The sequence below is a fragment of the Myxine glutinosa genome, chromosome 4 (assembly GCF_964187855.1).
Source record: "Myxine glutinosa chromosome 4, kmMyxGlut1.1, whole genome shotgun sequence".
Lineage (NCBI taxonomy): Eukaryota > Metazoa > Chordata > Myxini > Myxiniformes > Myxinidae > Myxine > Myxine glutinosa.
The window spans coordinates 4,454,290-4,472,688 of NC_136264.1; the positions used below are offsets into that span (position 1 = coordinate 4,454,290).

General features: G+C 37.6%; 1 protein-coding gene across 1 annotated transcript in view; it reads left to right on the plus strand.

Moving 5' to 3' along the window:
* The first annotated feature begins 655 nt into the window (after positions 1–655).
* Positions 656–18,399, plus strand: part of KIF3A (kinesin family member 3A) — a 407,615-nt gene continuing 389,871 nt past the window's right edge. The window contains exon 1 of the mRNA XM_078775379.1: positions 656–799. Coding sequence (XP_078631505.1) covers positions 794–799 — 6 coding nt within the window. The 5' untranslated portion in view covers positions 656–793. The remainder of the gene's footprint in view (positions 800–18,399) is intronic.

Here is an 18,399-nt window from a genome sequence, read left to right on the forward strand (position 1 = left end):
GGGTTTCATTGGTCATGGCCTATTTCTATGATTCCTTTCCCTCCCTTCCCAATTAATCCTATTACCGGGGGGGGAGGGGAGTTCATTGGTCCATGGCCTATTTATATGATGCCTTTTCCCTCTCTTCCCAATTTAATCCTATTTCCTCCCGTACGCCTTTCCAATTTTCCACCATCTGCAATCCTCTTTTTCTCACTAAATATCCACTTTGTTTTTTATTATATATTATTTTCCATAATTTAACATTCCCTCCTCGAGTGAGCATCTTCCTGGAGTGGACCAATCCTTCGTGTTATTGTGGTGTCCTCACCTGTGTGTGTTCCTTTTTAAGAGTAACACCTGTTCACGATGGAAATTCCCGCTCCCGAGACTTACCAAGGCTTCTTTTTTGTCCAGGTAAACGTTCACAACACAGGTCGGTGTGCGCTCCTTCATGAGTACGTCATAAACCGTTTACCATCTGAAACTTTTGAATACCAGTACCCCGCAAAGTCGATACCACGGCCTCGTAAGTAAGACCGAAATATACTGATGTTTGTGATTTTTATATCATCTAAATTATTCTGAAATTATTGGGGGAAACCCTCCCAATAACAACAAGCATGGCGGTCAAAGTGCCTGTGGTTGGCATGGCGACCCGCTGGCCTCGACGCGCATGCGCAGTGGTCGTTGCGCGGGGATCGCATCGCGGCCTGGGCTGGCACTGGCAGAGCCAATAGAGTGAGGGACGGTCCGATGTTTGGCGATCCCGAGTGACCCTTGCTCGGTGTTCGACCTTCACCCTGTCGCAGCAATGCCGGTAATTGCGCTTTCGTGACCGATCGGCCATTTCCGACATCGGTGTTCGTCCCATTCATTCGTCCAATTGTCGTTAGCGCTTGTTTACCATCGCATACTGTACATACTGTATGTATCTGTTGAGTGTTGTGTGGGGTTTATGCCCCACCCTTGACGATGTTGCTCCGTTTTATTCCCCTGTATAATGTTTCATTCACTTTAAATAAACTCACCACGTTTCTCTCCATTTTCCTCTGTTTTTCTTTCATTCTCGCTCATTCAAGCTCCCTCCACCATTGGCATTCAGGATCTTGGAGCTCGACCTTTATCTCTCATATCCCCTTCCCGTCTTCATCATTTTTCTTCCTCTCTCTTTCTCTGTCTTTGCCATTTACCTTTTTCTTAAACAACTTTGAAAAGTTCCGCATTCAACCCTCTAATTGGGTGCAATTTATTTATTACGTAGTAACATATGGCACAGATACCCCCAACCCCCATTAGACACCTCTCGCATGAACCCCCCCGCCCCCAACCCCCATTAGACACCTCTCGCATAAACCCCCCCGCCCCCAACCCCCATTATACACCTCTCGCATGAACCCCCCCACCCCAACCCCCATTAGACACCTCTCGCATGAACCCCCCCGCCCCCAACCCCCATTAGACACCTCTCGCATGAACCCCCAACCCCCATTAGACACCTCTCGCATGAACCCCCCCGCCCCCAACCCTCATTATACACCTCTCGCATGAACCCCCCCACCCCCAACCCCCATTAGACACCTCTCGCATGAACCCCCCCGCCCCCAACCCCCATTAGACACCTCTCGCATGAACCCCCCACCCCCAACCCCAATTAGACACCTCTCGCATGAATCCCCCCGCCCCCAACCCCCATTATACACCTCTCACATGTAACCCCTGCCACCAACCCCATTAGTCATTACACACCTGTCACATGTACCCCCCACCCAACCCCCATTACACACCTCTCACATGTAACCCCTGCCACCAACCCCTGTTACACACCTCTCGCATGAACCCTCCCGCCCCCAACCCCCATGACACACACCACTCACATGTATCCCCCATCCCAACCCCATTACACACCTGCCACATGTACCCCCCACCTCAACCACCATTGCACACCTCTCACATGTAGCCCCTGCCACCAACTCCCATTAGTCATTACACACCTGTCACATGTACCCCCCACCCAACCCCCATTACACACCTCTCACATGTACCCCCCACTGTAACCCCCATTACACACCACTCACATGTATCCTCAACCCCAACCCCATTACACACCGCTCACATGTATCCCCCACCTCAACCCCATTACACACCTCTCGCATGTACCCCCAGCCACCAACTCCCTTTACACACCTCTTGCATGTACCCCCACCTCAACCCCCATTACACACCTCTTGCATGTATCCCCTACCACCAACCCCCATTAGACACCTTTCGCATGTACCCCCTGCCCCAACCCCCTTTAGATACCTCTCACATGTAACTCTTGCCCCCAACCCCCATTACACACCTCCCCCATGCCCCCAACCCACATTAGACACCTACCACATGTCCCCTCCCCACCCCCAATCCCCATTACTCACCTCTCACACATCACACACATGTAATCCCCGTCCCCAACCAGCATTACACACCTCTCACATGTACCCCCGCCCCAACCCCCATTACACACCTCTCACATGTACCTAGTACACCTTGGGACATAGAGCTGACAGGATGACCTAGAGGTATGGACACTCACCTCTCTGTTGTCAAGCCTGGGTTTGAATCCCGACCCAGCTATAAACTGTCATCCTGGTGTTTCACAGGCAGCGTGATTCATCAATGTGTGTGTTCCGTCCCTGGGATGGATGTTAAACGGATGTCCCATCAGTCGACACTATTTGGTGGATACACTTTTCATCACACCTTTTCATCACACACTTTTCATCACACACTTTTCATCAGACACTTTTCATCACACACTTTTCATCACACACTTTTCATCACACACTTTTCATCAGACACTTTTCATCACACACATTTCATCACACACTTTTCATCACACACTTTTCATCACACACTTTTCATCACACACTTTTCATCACACACTTTTCATCACACACTTTTCATCACACACTTTTCATCACACACTTTTCATCACACACTTTTCATCACACACTTTTCATCACACACTTTTTATTACACACTTTTCGTCACACACTTTTCATCACACACTTTTCATCACACACTTTTCATCACACCTTTTCATCACACACTTTTCATCACACACTTTTCATCACACACTTTTCATCACACACTTTTCATCACACACTTTTCATCACACACTTTTCATCACACACTTTTCATCACACACTTTTCATCACACACATTTCATCACACACTTTTCATCACACACTTTTCATCACACACTTTTTATCACACCCCTTTCATTATACACTTTTCACTCCTCACCTTTCTCTTTTATTTAAGGCCTGGCGTCGATGCGGACTATATAGTCCATGACTTCAACATAAAAAAAAAAAAAAAAAAAAAATAAATATATATATATATATATATATATCTGTGCAGTGTCTGTGTTGTCTTGTCACTGAACTACTCCCTCAAACTTTTGTGAAATTGTAACAATCTTCTGATATGCACCTATCTCTCCCGTGGGTATGTCCAAAAGGTATTTAAAAAAAAATGTTTTGAAAATTTATTTGAAATTTTTTTTTTAAACAAATCTTCAACTTCAATTGTTTATAAAATGTGAAATCATGTATATTACAAATACATTTGTGCAATATAATTGTTTGTATTATGATTGGTGTAAACCATGACAAAACAGCAACTCAGGTCCAGTCATCCATCTATATATCGACATATCTGGGCAGTGTATGTGTTGTCACTGAACCACTCCCTCAAACTTTTGTTTCCGTGGTTGTGAAGTGTTTTTAATAATGAGGTGGTGAGGTGTTTTGAATCACGTGGTGGTGAGGTGTTTTGAATCACGTGGTGCTGAGGTGTTTTTAATTACGTGGTGGTGAGGTGTTTTGAATCACGTGGTGGTGAGGTGTTTTGAATTACTTGGTGGTGAGGTGTTTTTAATTTCGTGGCTGTGAGGTGTTTTTATTACGTGTTTTATGGCTTTGAGGTGTTTTTATTTTGTGGTGGTGAGCTATTTTTATTTCGTGTTTTATGGCTGTGAGGTGTTTTTATTTTGTGGTGGTGAGCTGTTTTATTACGTGTTTTATGGCTGTGAGGTGTTTTTATTTTGTGGTGGTGAGCTGTTTTATTTCGTGTTTTATGGCTGTGAGGTGTTTTTATTTTGTGGTGGTGAGCTGTTTTATTACGTGTTTTATGGCTGTGAGGTGTTTTTATTTTGTGGTGGTGAGCTGTTTTATTACGTGTTTTATGGCTGTGAGGTGTTTTTATTTTGTGGTGGTGAGCTGTTTTATTACGTGTTTTATGGCTGTGAGGTGTTTTTATTTTGTGGTGGTGAGCTGTTTTATTACGTGTTTTATGGCTGTGAGGTGTTTTTATTTTGTGGTGGTGAGCTGTTTTATTACGTGTTTTATGGCTGTGAGGTGTTTTTATTTTGTGGTGGTGAGCTGTTTTATTACGTGTTTTATGGCTGTGAGGTGTTTTTATTTTGTGGTGGTGAGCTGTTTTATTACGTGTTTTATGGCTGTGAGGTGTTTTTATTACGTGTTTTATGGCTGTGAGGTGTTTTTATTTTGTGGTGGTGAGCTATTTTTATTACGTGTTTTATGGCTGTGAGGTGTTTTTATTTTGTGGTGGTGAGCTGTTTTATTACGTGTTTTATGGCTGTGAGGTGTTTTTATTTTGTGGTGGTGAGCTATTTTTATTTCGTGTTTTATGGCTGTGAGGTGTTTTTAATTTCGTGGTGGTGAGGTGTTTTTATTTCGTGTTTTATGGCTGTGAGGTGTTTTTATTACGTGTTTTATGGCTGCGAGGTGTTTTTATTCCGTCTTTTATGGCTGTAAGGTGTTTTTATTACTTGTTTAATGGCTGTGAGGTGTTTTTATTACGTGTTTTATGGCTGTGAGGTGTTTTTATTATGTGTTTTATGGCTGCGAGGTGTTTTTATTACGTGTTTTATGGCTGTGAGGTGTTTTTATTTCATGTTTTATGGCTGTAACGTGTTTTTATTACGTGTTTTATGGCTGTGAGGTGTTTTTATTACGTGTTTTATGGCCGTGAGGTGTTTTTATTTCGTGTTTTATGGCTGTGAGGTGTTTTTATTACGTGTTTTATGGCTGTGAGGTGTTTTTATTACGTGTTTTATGGCTGTGAGGTGTTTTTATTACGTGTTTTATGGCTGTGAGGTGTTTTTATTACGTGTTTTATGGCTGTGAGGTGTTTTTATTACGTGTTTTATGGCTGTGAGGTGTTTTTATTACGTGTTTTATGGCTGTGAGGTGTTTTTATTACGTGTTTTATGGCTGTGAGGTGTTTTTATTTTGTGTTTTATGGCCGTGAGGTGTTTTTATTTCGTTTTTTGGCTGCGAGGTGTTTTTATTTCGTGTTTTATGGCTGTGAGGTGTTTTTATTACGTGTTTTATGGCTGTGAGGTGCTTTTATTTTGTGTTTTATGGCTGCGAGGTGTTTTTATTACGTGTTTTATGGCTGTGAGGTGTTTTTATTACGTGTTTTATGGCTGTGAGGTGTTTTTATTACGTGTTTTATGGCTGCGAGGTGTTTTTATTACGTGTTTTATGGCTGTGAGGTGTTTTTATTACGTGTTTTATGGATGTGAGGTGTTTTTATTACGTGTTTTATGGCTGTGAGGTGTTTTTATTACGTGTTTTATGGCTGTAAGGTGTTTTTATTACGTGTTTTATGGCTGTGAGGTGTTTTTATTACGTGTTTTATGGCTGTGAGGTGTTTTTAATTACTTGGTGGTGAGGTGTTTTGAATTTCGTAGTGGTGAGGTGTTTTTATTACATGTTTTATGGCTGTGAGGTGTTTTTATTACGTGTTTTATGGCTGTGAGGTGTTTTTATTACGTGTTTTATGGCTGTAAGGTGTTTTTATTACGTGTTTTATGGCTGTGAGGTGTTTTTAATTACTTGGTGGTGAGGTGTTTTTATTACGTGTTTTATGGGTGTAAGGTGTTTTTAATTACGTGTTTTATGGCTGTGAGGTGTTTTTATTACGTGTTTTATGGCTGTAAGGTGTTTTTATTACTTGTTTTATGGCTGTGAGGTGTTTTTATTACGTGTTTTATGGCTGTGAGGTGTTTTTATTACGTGTTTTTATGGCTGTGAGGTGTTTTTAATTATTTGGTGGTGAGGTGTTTTTATTACGTGTTATATGGCTATAAGGTGTTTTTATTACGTGTTTTATGGCTGTAAGGTGTTTTTATTACGTGTTTTATGGCTGTGAGGTGTTTTTAATTACTTGGTGGTGAGGTGTTTTTATTACGTGTTTTATGGCTGTGAGGTGTTTTTATTACGTGTTTTATGGCTGTGAGGTGTTTTTATTACGTGTTTTATGGCTGTGAGGTGTTTTTAATTATTATGGTGGTGAGGTGTTTTTATTACGTGTTTTATGGCTATAAGGTGTTTTTATTACGTGTTTTATGGCTGTGAGGTGTTTTTATTACGTGTTTTATGGCTGCGAGGTGTTTTTATTACGTGTTTTATGGCTGTAAGGTGTTTTTATTACGTGTTTTATGGCTGTGAGGTGTTTTTATTACTTGTTTTATGGCTGTAAGGTGTTTTTATTACGTGTTTTATGGCTGTGAGGTGTTTTTATTATGTGTTTTATGGCTGTGAGGTGTTTCTAATTACTTGGTGGTGAGGTGTTTTTATTACGTGGTTTATGGCTGTAAGGTGTTTTTATTACGTTTTATGGCTGTAAGGTGTTTTTATTACGTGTTTTATGGCTGTGAGGTGTTTTTATTACGTGTTTTATGGCTGTAAGGTGTTTTTATTACGTGTTTTATGGCTGTAAGGTGTTTTTATAACTTGTTTTATGGCTGTGAGGTGTTTTTAATTTCGTGGTGGTGAGGTGTTTTATGGCTGTGAGGTGTTTTTATGTGTTTTATGGCTGTGAGGTGTTTTTATTACATGTTTTATGGCTGTGAGGTGTTTTTATTACGTGTTTTATGGCTGTGAGGTGTTTTTATTATGTGTTTTATGGCTGTGAGGTGTTTTTATTCCGTGTTTTATGGCTGTGAGGTGTTTTATTTTGTGTTTTATGGCCGTGAGGTGTTTTTATTTCCTGTTTTTTGGCTGCGAGGTGTTTTTATTACGTGTTTTATGGCTGTGAGGTGTTTTTATTACGTGTTTTATGGCTGTGAGGTGCTTTTATTTTGTGTTTTATGGCTGCGAGGTGTTTTTATTACGTGTTTTATGGCTGTGAGGTGTTTTTATTACGTGTTTTATGGCTGTGAGGTGTTTTTATTACGTGTTTTATGACTGCGAGGTGTTTTTATTACGTGTTTTATGGCTGTGAGGTGTTTTTATTACGTGTTTTATGGATGTGAGGTGTTTTTATTACGTGTTTTATGGCTGAGGAGTTTTTATTACGTGTTTTATGGCTGTAAGGTGTTTTTATTACGTGTTTTATGGCTGTGAGGTGTTTTTATTACGTGTTTTATGGCTGTGAGGTGTTTTTAATTACTTGGTGGTGAGGTGTTTTGAATTTCGTAGTGGTGTGGTGTTTTTATTACGTGTTTTATGGCTGTGAGGTGTTTTTATTACGTGTTTTATGGCTGTGAGGTGTTTTTATTACGTGTTTTATGGCTGTGAGGTGTTTTTATAACGGGTTTTCTGGCTGTAAGGTGTTTTTATTACGTGTTTTATGGCTGTGAGGTGTTTTTAATTATTTGGTGGTGAGATGTTTTTATTACGTGTTTTATGGGTGTAAGGTGTTTTTATTACGTGTTTTATGGCTGTGAGGTGTTTTTATTACGTGTTTTATGGCTGTAAGGTGTTTTTATTACGTGTTTTATGGCTGTGAGGTGTTTTTAATTACTTGGTGGTGAGGTGTTTTTATTACGTGTTTTATGGCTGTAAGGTGTTTTTATTACTTGTTTTATGGCTGTGAGGTGTTTTTATTACGTGTTTTATGGCTGTGGGGTGTTTTTATTACGTGTTTTATGGCTGTGAGGTGTTTTTATTACTTGTTTTATGGCTGTGAGGTGTTTTTATTATGTGTTTTATGGCTGGGAGGTGTTTTTATTACGTGTTTTATGGCTGGGAGGTGTTTTTATTATGTGTTTTATGGCTGTGAGGTGTTTTTATTACGTATTTTATGGCTGTGAGGTGTTTTTATTTTGTGTTTTATGGCCGTGAGGTGTTTTTATTTCCTGTTTTTTGGCTGCGAGGTGTTTTTATTGCATGTTTTATGGCTGTGAGGTGTTTTTATTACGTGTTTTATGGCTGTGAGGTGCTTTTATTATGTGTTTTATGGCTGCGAGGTGTTTTTATTACGTGTTTTATGGCTGTGAGGTGTTTTTATTACGTGTTTTATGGCTGTGAGGTGTTTTTATTACGTGTTTTATGGCTGTGAGGTGTTTTTAATTATTATGGTGGTGAGGTGTTTTTATTACGTGTTTTATGGCTATAAGGTGTTTTTATTACGTGTTTTATGGCTGTGAGGTGTTTTTATTACGTGTTTTATGGCTGCGAGGTGTTTTTATTACGTGTTTTATGGCTGTAAGGTGTTTTTATTACGTGTTTTATGGCTGTGAGGTGTTTTTATTACTTGTTTTATGGCTGTAAGGTGTTTTTATTACGTGTTTTATGGCTGTGAGGTGTTTTTATTATGTGTTTTATGGCTGTGAGGTGTTTCTAATTACTTGGTGGTGAGGTGTTTTTATTACGTGGTTTATGGCTGTAAGGTGTTTTTATTACGTGTTTTATGGCTGTAAGGTGTTTTTATGACGTGTTTTATGGCTGTGAGGTGTTTTTATTACGTGTTTTATGGCTGTAAGGTGTTTTTATTACGTGTTTTATGGCTGTAAGGTGTTTTTATAACTTGTTTTATGGCTGTGAGGTGTTTTTAATTTCGTGGTGGTGAGGTGTTTTATGGCTGTGAGGTGTTTTCATTACGTGTTTTATGGCTGTAAGGTGTTTTTATTATGTGTTTTATGGCTGTGAGGTGTTTTTAATTTCGTGGTGGTGAGGTGTTTTATGGCTGTGAGGTGTTTTTATGTGTTTTATGGCTGTGAGGTGTTTTTATTACGTGTTTTATGGCTGTGAGGTGTTTTTATTACGTGTTTTATGGCTGTGAGGTGTTTTTATTATGTGTTTTATGGCTGTGAGGTGTTTTTATTCCGTGTTTTATGGCTGTGAGGTGTTTTTATTTTGTGTTTTATGGCCGTGAGGTGTTTTTATTTCCTGTTTTTTGGCTGCGAGGTGTTTTTATTACGTGTTTTATGGCTGTGAGGTGTTTTTATTACGTGTTTTATGGCTGTGAGGTGCTTTTATTTTGTGTTTTATGGCTGCGAGGTGTTTTTATTACGTGTTTTATGGCTGTGAGGTGTTTTTATTACGTGTTTTATGGCTGTGAGGTGTTTTTATTACGTGTTTTATGACTGCGAGGTGTTTTTATTACGTGTTTTATGGCTGTGAGGTGTTTTATGGATGTGAGGTGTTTTTATTACGTGTTTTATGGTTGAGGTGTTTTTATTACGTGTTTTATGGCTGTAAGGTGTTTTTATTACGTGTTTTATGGCTGTGAGGTGTTTTTATTACGTGTTTTATGGCTGTGAGGTGTTTTTAATTACTTGGTGGTGAGGTGTTTTGAATTTCGTAGTGGTGAGGTGTTTTTATTACGTGTTTTATGGCTGTGAGGTGTTTTTATTACGTGTTTTATGGCTGTGAGGTGTTTTTATTACGTGTTTTATTGCTGTGAGGTGTTTTTATAACGGGTTTTCTGGCTGTAAGGTGTTTTTATTACGTGTTTTATGGCTGTGAGGTGTTTTTAATTACTTGGTCGTGAGATGTTTTTATTACGTGTTTTATGGGTGTAAGGTGTTTTTATTACATGTTTTATGGCTGTGAGGTGTTTTTATTACGTGTTTTATGGCTGTGAGGTGTTTTTAATTACTTGGTGGTGAGGTGTTTTTATTACGTGTTTTATGGCTGTAAGGTGTTTTTATTACGTGTTTTATGGCTGTGAGGTGTTTTTAATTACTTGGTGGTGAGGTGTTTTTATTACTTGTTTTATGGCTGTGAGGTGTTTTTATTACGTGTTTTATGGCTGTGGGGTGTTTTTATTACGTGTTTTATGGCTGTGAGGTGTTTTTATTACTTGTTTTATGGCTGTGAGGTGTTTTTATTACGTGTTTTATGGCTGGGAGGTGTTTTTATTACGTGTTTTATGGCTGGGAGGTGTTTTTATTACGTGTTTTATGGCTGTGAGGTGTTTTTATTACGTGTTTTATGGCTGTGAGGTGTTTTTATTACGTGTTTTATGGCTGTGAGGTGTTTTTATTTTGTGTTTTATGGCCGTGAGGTGTTTTTATTTCCTGTTTTTTGGCTGCGAGGTGTTTTTATTGCATGTTTTATGGCTGTGAGGTGTTTTTATTACGTGTTTTATGGCTGTGAGGTGCTTTTATTTTGTGTTTTATGGCTGCGAGGTGTTTTTATTACGTGTTTTATGGCTGTGAGGTGTTTTTATTACGTGTTTTATGGCTGTGAGGTGTTTTTATTACGTGTTTTATGGCTGTGAGGTGTTTCTAATTACTTGGTGGTGAGGTGTTTTTATTACGTGTTTTATGGCTGTAAGGTGTTTTTATTACTTGTTTTATGGCTGTGAGGTGTTTTTATTACGTGTTTTATGGCTGTAAGGTGTTTTTATTACGTGTTTTATGGCTGTGATGTGTTTTTAATTTCGTGGTGGTGAGGTGTTTTTATTTCGTGTTTTATGGCTGTGAGGTGTTTTTAATTACTTGGTGGTGAGGTGTTTTTATGTGTTTTATGGCTGTGAGGTGTTTTTAATTTCGTGGTGGTGAGCTATTTTTATTTCGTGTTTTATGGCTGTGAGGTGTTTTTAATTTCGTGGTGGTGAGGTGTTTTTATTTCGTGTTTTATGGCTGTGAGGTGTTTTTAATTACTTGGTGGTGAGGTGTTTTTATTACGTGTTTTATGGCTGTGAGGTGTTTTTATTACGTGTTTTATGGCTGTGAGGTGTTTTTATTTCTTGTTTTATGGCTGTGAGGTGTTTTTATTATGTGTTTTATGGCTGTGAGGTGTTTTTATTATGTGTTTTATGGCTGTGAGGTGTTTTTATTTCGTGTTTTATGGCTGCGAGGTGTTTTTATTACGTGTTTTATGGCTATGAGGTGTTTTTATTTCGTGTTTTATGGCTGTAAGGTGTTTTTATTACGTGTTTCATGGCTGTGAGGTGTTTTTATTACGTGTTTTATGGCTGTGAGGTGTTTTTATTACGTGTTTTATGGATGTGAGGTGTTTTTATTACGTGTTTTATGGATGTGAGGTGTTTTTATTACGTGTTTTATGGCTGTGAGGTGTTTTTATTACGTGTTTTATGGCTGTGAGGTGTTTTTATTACGTGTTTTATGGCTGTGAGGTGTTTTTATTACGTGTTTTATGGCTGTGAGGTGTTTTTATTTCGTGTTTTATGGCTGTGAGGTGTTTTTATTTCGTGTTTTATGGCTGTGAGGTGTTTTTATTTCGTGTTTTATGGCTGTGAGGTGTTTTTATTTCTTGTTTTATGGCTGTGAGGTGTTTTTATTTCGTGTTTTATGGCTGCGAGGTGTTTTTATTTCGTGTTTTATGGCTGTGAGGTGTTTTTATTACGTGTTTTATGGCTGAAAGGTGTTTTTATTACGTGTTTTATGGCTGTGAGGTGTTTTTATTACGTGTTTTATGGCCATGAGGTGTTTTTATTTCGTGTTTTATGGCTGTAAGGTGTTTTTATTACGTGTTTTATGGCTGAGGTGTTTTTATTACGTGTTTTATGGCTGTGAGGTCTTTTTATTACGTGTTTTATGGCTGTGAGGTGTTTTTATTACGTGTTTTATGGCTGTGAGGTGTTTTTATTACGTGTTTTATGGCTGTGAGGTGTTTTTATTTTGTGTTTTATGGCCGTGAGGTGTTTTTATTTCCTATTTTTTGGCTGCGAGGTGTTTTTATTACGTGTTTTATGGCTGTGAGGTGTTTTTATTACGTGTTTTATGGCTGTGAGGTGCTTTTATCTTGTGTTTTATGGCTGTGAGGTGTTTTTATTTTGTGGTGGTGAGCTATTTTTATTTCGTGTTTTATGGCTGTGAGGTGTTTTTATTTTGTGGTGGTGAGGTGTTTTTATTACGTGTTTTATGGCTGTGAGGTGTTTTTATTTTGTGGTGGTGAGCTGTTTTATTACGTGTTTTATGGCTGTGAGGTGTTTTTATTTTGTGGTGGTGAGCTGTTTTATTACGTGTTTTATGGCTGTGAGGTGTTTTTATTTTGTGGTGGTGAGCTGTTTTATTACGTGTTTTATGGCTGTGAGGTGTTTTTATTTTGTGGTGGTGAGCTGTTTTATTTCGTGTTTTATGGCTGTGAGGTGTTTTTATTTTGTGGTGGTGAGCTGTTTTATTACGTGTTTTATGGCTGTGAGGTGTTTTTATTTTGTGGTGGTGAGCTGTTTTATTACGTGTTTTATGGCTGTGAGGTGTTTTTATTTTGTGGTGGTGAGCTGTTTTATTACGTGTTTTATGGCTGTGAGGTGTTTTTATTACGTGTTTTATGGCTGTGAGGTGTTTTTATTTTGTGGTGGTGAGCTGTTTTATTACGTGTTTTATGGCTGTGAGGTGTTTTTATTACGTGTTTTATGGCTGTGAGGTGTTTTTATTTTGTGGTGGTGAGCTATTTTTATTACGTGTTTTATGGCTGTGAGGTGTTTTTATTTTGTGGTGGTGAGCTGTTTTATTACGTGTTTTATGGCTGTGAGGTGTTTTTATTTTGTGGTGGTGAGCTATTTTTATTTCGTGTTTTATGGCTGTGAGGTGTTTTTAATTTCGTGGTGGTGAGGTGTTTTTATTTCGTGTTTTATGGCTGTGAGTTGTTTTTATTACGTGTTTTATGGCTGCGAGGTGTTTTTATTTCGTGTTTTATGGCTGCGAGGTGTTTTTATTCCGTGTTTTATGGCTGTAAGGTGTTTTTATTACTTGTTTTATGGCTGTGAGGTGTTTTTATTACGTGTTTTATGGCTGTGAGGTGTTTTTATTATGTGTTTTATGGCTGCGAGGTGTTTTTATTACGTGTTTTATGGCTGTGAGGTGTTTTTATTTCGTGTTTTATGGCTGTAACGTGTTTTTATTACGTGTTTTATGGCTGTGAGGTGTTTTTATTACGTGTTTTATGGCCGTGAGGTGTTTTTATTTCGTGTTTTATGGCTGTGAGGTGTTTTTGTTACGTGTTTTATGGCTGTGAGGTGTTTTTATTACGTGTTTTATGGCTGTGAGGTGTTTTTATTACGTGTTTTATGGCTGTGAGGTGTTTTTATTACGTGTTTTATGGCTGTGAGGTGTTTTTATTACGTGTTTTATGGCTGTGAGGTGTTTTTATTACGTGTTTTATGGCCGTGAGGTGTTTTTATTTCCTGTTTTTTGGCTGCGAGGTGTTTTTATTTCGTGTTTTATGGCTGTGAGGTGTTTTTATTACGTGTTTTATGGCTGTGAGGTGCTTTTATTTTGTGTTTTATGGCTGCGAGGTGTTTTTATTACGTGTTTTATGGCTGTGAGGTGTTTTTATTACGTGTTTTATGGCTGTGAGGTGTTTTTATTACGTGTTTTATGGCTGTGAGGTGTTTTTATTACGTGTTTTATGGATGTGAGGTGTTTTTATTACGTGTTTTATGGCTGTGAGGTGTTTTTATTACGTGTTTTATGGCTGTAAGGTGTTTTTATTACGTGTTTTATGGCTGTGAGGTGTTTTTATTACGTGTTTTATGGCTGTGAGGTGTTTTTAATTACTTGGTGGTGAGGTGTTTTGAATTTCGTAGTGGTGAGGTGTTTTTATTACATGTTTTATGGCTGTGAGGTGTTTTTATAACGTGTTTTATGGCTGTGAGGTGTTTTTATTACGTGTTTTATGGCTGTAAGGTGTTTTTATTACGTGTTTTATGGCTGTGAGGTGTTTTTAATTACTTGGTGGTGAGGTGTTTTTATTACGTGTTTTATGGCTGTGAGGTGTTTTTAATTACTTGGTGGTGAGGTGTTTTGAATTTCGTAGTGGTGAGGTGTTTTTATTACGTGTTTTATGGCTGTGAGGGGTTTTTATCACGTGTTTTATGGCTGTAAGGTGTTTTTATTACGTGTTTTATGGCTGTGAGGTGTTTTTAATTACTTGGTGGTGAGGTGTTTTTATTACGTGTTTTATGGGTGTAAGGTGTTTTTATTACGTGTTTTATGGCTGTGAGGTGTTTTTATTACGTGTTTTATGGCTGTAAGGTGTTTTTATTACGTGTATTATGGCTGTGAGGTGTTTTTAATTACTTGGTGGTGAGGTGTTTTTATTACGTGTTTTATGGCTGTAAGGTGTTTTTATTACTTGTTTTATGGCTGTGAGGTGTTTTTATTACGTGTTTTATGGCTGTGAGGTGTTTTTATTACGTGTTTTATGGCTGTGAGGTGTTTTTATTACGTGTTTTATGGCTGTGAGGTGTTTTTATTACGTGTTTTATGGCTGTGAGGTGTTTTTAATTATTTGGTGGTGAGGTGTTTTTATTACGTGTTATATGGCTATAAGGTGTTTTTATTACGTGTTTTATGGCTGTAAGGTGTTTTTATTACGTGTTTTATGGCTGTGAGGTGTTTTTAATTACTTGGTGGTGAGGTGTTTTTATTACGTGTTTTATGGCTGTGAGGTGTTTTTATTACGTGTTTTATGGCTGTGAGGTGTTTTTATTACGTGTTTTATGGCTCTGAGGTGTTTTTAATTATTATGGTGGTGAGGTGTTTTTATTACGTGTTTTATGGCTATAAGGTGTTTTTATTACGTGTTTTATGGCTGTGAGGTGTTTTTATTACGTGTTTTATGGCTGTGAGGTGTTTTTATTACGTGTTTTATGGCTGTAAGGTGTTTTTATTACGTGTTTTATGGCTGTGAGGTGTTTTTAATTACTTGGTGGTGAGGTGTTTTTATTACGTGTTTTATGGCTGTAAGGTGTTTTTATTACGTGTTTTATGGCTGTGAGGTGTTTTTATTACGTGTTTTATGGCTGTGAGGTGTTTTTATTATGTGTTTTATGGCTGTGAGGTGTTTCTAATTACTTGGTGGTGAGGTGTTTTTATTACGTGGTTTATGGCTGTAAGGTGTTTTTATTACATGTTTTATGGCTGTGAGGTGTTTTTATTACGTGTTTTATGGCTGTGAGGTGTTTTTAATTATTTGGTGGTGAGGTGTTTTTATTACGTGTTATATGGCTATAAGGTGTTTTTATTACGTGTTTTATGGCTGTAAGGTGTTTTTATTACGTGTTTTATGGCTGTGAGGTGTTTTTAATTACTTGGTGGTGAGGTGTTTTTATTACGTGTTTTATGGCTGTGAGGTGTTTTTATTACGTGTTTTATGGCTGTGAGGTGTTTTTATTACGTGTTTTATGGCTCTGAGGTGTTTTTAATTATTATGGTGGTGAGGTGTTTTTATTACGTGTTTTATGGCTATAAGGTGTTTTTATTACGTGTTTTATGGCTGTGAGGTGTTTTTATTACGTGTTTTATGGCTGTGAGGTGTTTTTATTACGTGTTTTATGGCTGTAAGGTGTTTTTATTACGTGTTTTATGGCTGTGAGGTGTTTTTAATTACTTGGTGGTGAGGTGTTTTTATTACGTGTTTTATGGCTGTAAGGTGTTTTTATTACGTGTTTTATGGCTGTGAGGTGTTTTTAATTACTTGGTGGTGAGGTGTTTTTATTACGTGTTTTATGGCTATAAGGTGTTTTTATTACGTGTTTTATGGCTGTGAGGTGTTTTTATTACGTGTTTTCTGGCTGCGAGGTGTTTTTTTACGTGTTTTATGGCTGTAAGGTGTTTTTATTACGTGTTTTATGGCTGTGAGGTGTTTTTATTACTTGTTTTATGGCTGTAAGGTGTTTTTATTACGTGTTTTATGGCTGTGAGGTGTTTTTATTACGTGTTTTATGGCTGTGAGGTGTTTCTAATTACTTGGTGGTGAGGTGTTTTTATTATGTGGTTTATGGCTGTAAGGTGTTTTTATTACATGTTTTATGGCTGTAAGGTGTTTTTATTACGTGTTTTATGGCTGTGAGGTGTTTTTATTACGTGTTTTATGGCTGTAAGGTGTTTTTATTACGTGTTTTATGGCTGTAAGGTGTTTTTATAACTTGCTTTATGGCTGTGAGGTGTTTTTAATTTCGTGGTGGTGAGGTGTTTTATGGCTGTGAGGTGTTTTCATTACGTGTTTTATGGCTGTAAGGTGTTTTTATTACGTGTTTTATGGCTGTGAGGTGTTTTTAATTTCGTGGTGGTGAGGTGTTTTATGGCTGTGAGGTGTTTTTATGTGTTTTATGGCTGTGAGGTGTTTTTATTACGTGTTTTATGGCTGTGAGGTGTTTTTATTACGTGTTTTATGGCTGTGAGGTGTTTTTATTATGTGTTTTATGGCTGTGAGGTGTTTTTATTCCGTGTTTTATGGCTGTGAGGTGTTTTTATTTTGTGTTTTATGGCCGTGAGGTGTTTTTATTTCCTGTTTTTTGGCTGCGAGGTGTTTTTATTACGTGTTTTATGGCTGTGAGGTGTTTTTATTACGTGTTTTATGGCTGTGAGGTGCTTTTATTTTGTGTTTTATGGCTGCGAGGTGTTTTTATTACGTGTTTTATGGCTGTGAGGTGTTTTTATTACGTGTTTTATGGCTGTGAGGTGTTTTTATTACGTGTTTTATGACTGCGAGGTGTTTTTATTACGTGTTTTATGGCTGTGAGGTGTTTTTATTACGTGTTTTATGGATGTGAGGTGTTTTTATTACGTGTTTTATGGCTGAGGTGTTTTTATTACGTGTTTTATGGCTGTAAGGTGTTTTTATTACGTGTTTTATGGCTGTGAGGTGTTTTTATTACGTGTTTTATGGCTGTGAGGTGTTTTTAATTACTTGGTGGTGAGGTGTTTTGAATTTCGTAGTGGTGAGGTGTTTTTATTACGTGTTTTATGGCTGTGAGGTGTTTTTATTACGTGTTTTATGGCTGTGAGGTGTTTTTATTACGTGTTTTATGGCTGTGAGGTGTTTTTATAACGGGTTTTCTGGCTGTAAGGTGTTTTTATTACGTGTTTTATGGCTGTGAGGTGTTTTTAATTACTTGGTGGTGAGATGTTTTTATTACGTGTTTTATGGGTGTAAGGTGTTTTTATTACGTGTTTTATGGCTGTGAGGTGTTTTTATTACGTGTTTTATGGCTGTAAGGTGTTTTTATTACGTGTTTTATGGCTGTGAGGTGTTTTTAATTACTTGGTGGTGAGGTGTTTTTATTACGTGTTTTATGGCTGTAAGGTGTTTTTATTACGTGTTTTATGGCTGTGAGGTGTTTTTAATTACTTGGTGGTGAGGTGTTTTTATTACTTGTTTTATGGCTGTGAGGTGTTTTTATTACGTGTTTTATGGCTGTGGGGTGTTTTTATTACGTGTTTTATGGCTGTGAGGTGTTTTTATTACGTGTTTTATGGCTGGGAGGTGTTTTTATTACGTGTTTTATGGCTGTGAGGTGTTTTTATTACGTGTTTTATGGCTGTGAGGTGTTTTTATTACGTGTTTTATGGCTGTGAGGTGTTTTTATTTTGTGTTTTATGGCCGTGAGGTGTTTTTATTTCCTGTTTTTTGGCTGCGAGGTGTTTTTATTGCATGTTTTATGGCTGTGAGGTGTTTTTATTACGTGTTTTATGGCTGTGAGGTGCTTTTATTTTGTGTTTTATGGCTGCGAGGTGTTTTTATTACGTGTTTTATGGCTGTGAGGTGTTTTTATTACGTGTTTTATGGCTGTGAGGTGTTTTTATTACGTGTTTTATGGCTGTGAGGTGTTTCTAATTACTTGGTGGTGAGGTGTTTTTATTACGTGTTTTATGGCTGTAAGGTGTTTTTATTACTTGTTTTATGGCTGTGAGGTGTTTTTATTGCGTGTTTTATGGCTGTAAGGTGTTTTTATTACGTGTTTTATGGCTGTGAGGTGTTTTTAATTTCGTGGTGGTGAGGTGTTTTTATTTCGTGTTTTATGGCTGTGAGGTGTTTTTATGTGTTTTATGGCTGTGAGGTGTTTTTAATTTCGTGGTGGTGAGCTATTTTTATTTCGTGTTTTATGGCTGTGAGGTGTTTTTAATTTTGTGGTGGTGAGGTGTTTTTATTTCGTGTTTTATGGCTGTGAGGTGTTTTTAATTACTTGGTGGTGAGGTGTTTTTATTACGTGTTTTATGGCTGTGAGGTGTTTTTATTACGTGTTTTATGGCTGTGAGGTGTTTTTATTTCTTGTTTTATGGCTGTGAGGTGTTTTTATTATGTGTTTTATGGCTGTGAGGTGTTTTTATTTCGTGTTTTATGGCTGCGAGGTGTTTTTATTATGTGTTTTATGGCTGTGAGGTGTTTTTATTTCGTGTTTTATGGCTGTAAGGTGTTTTTA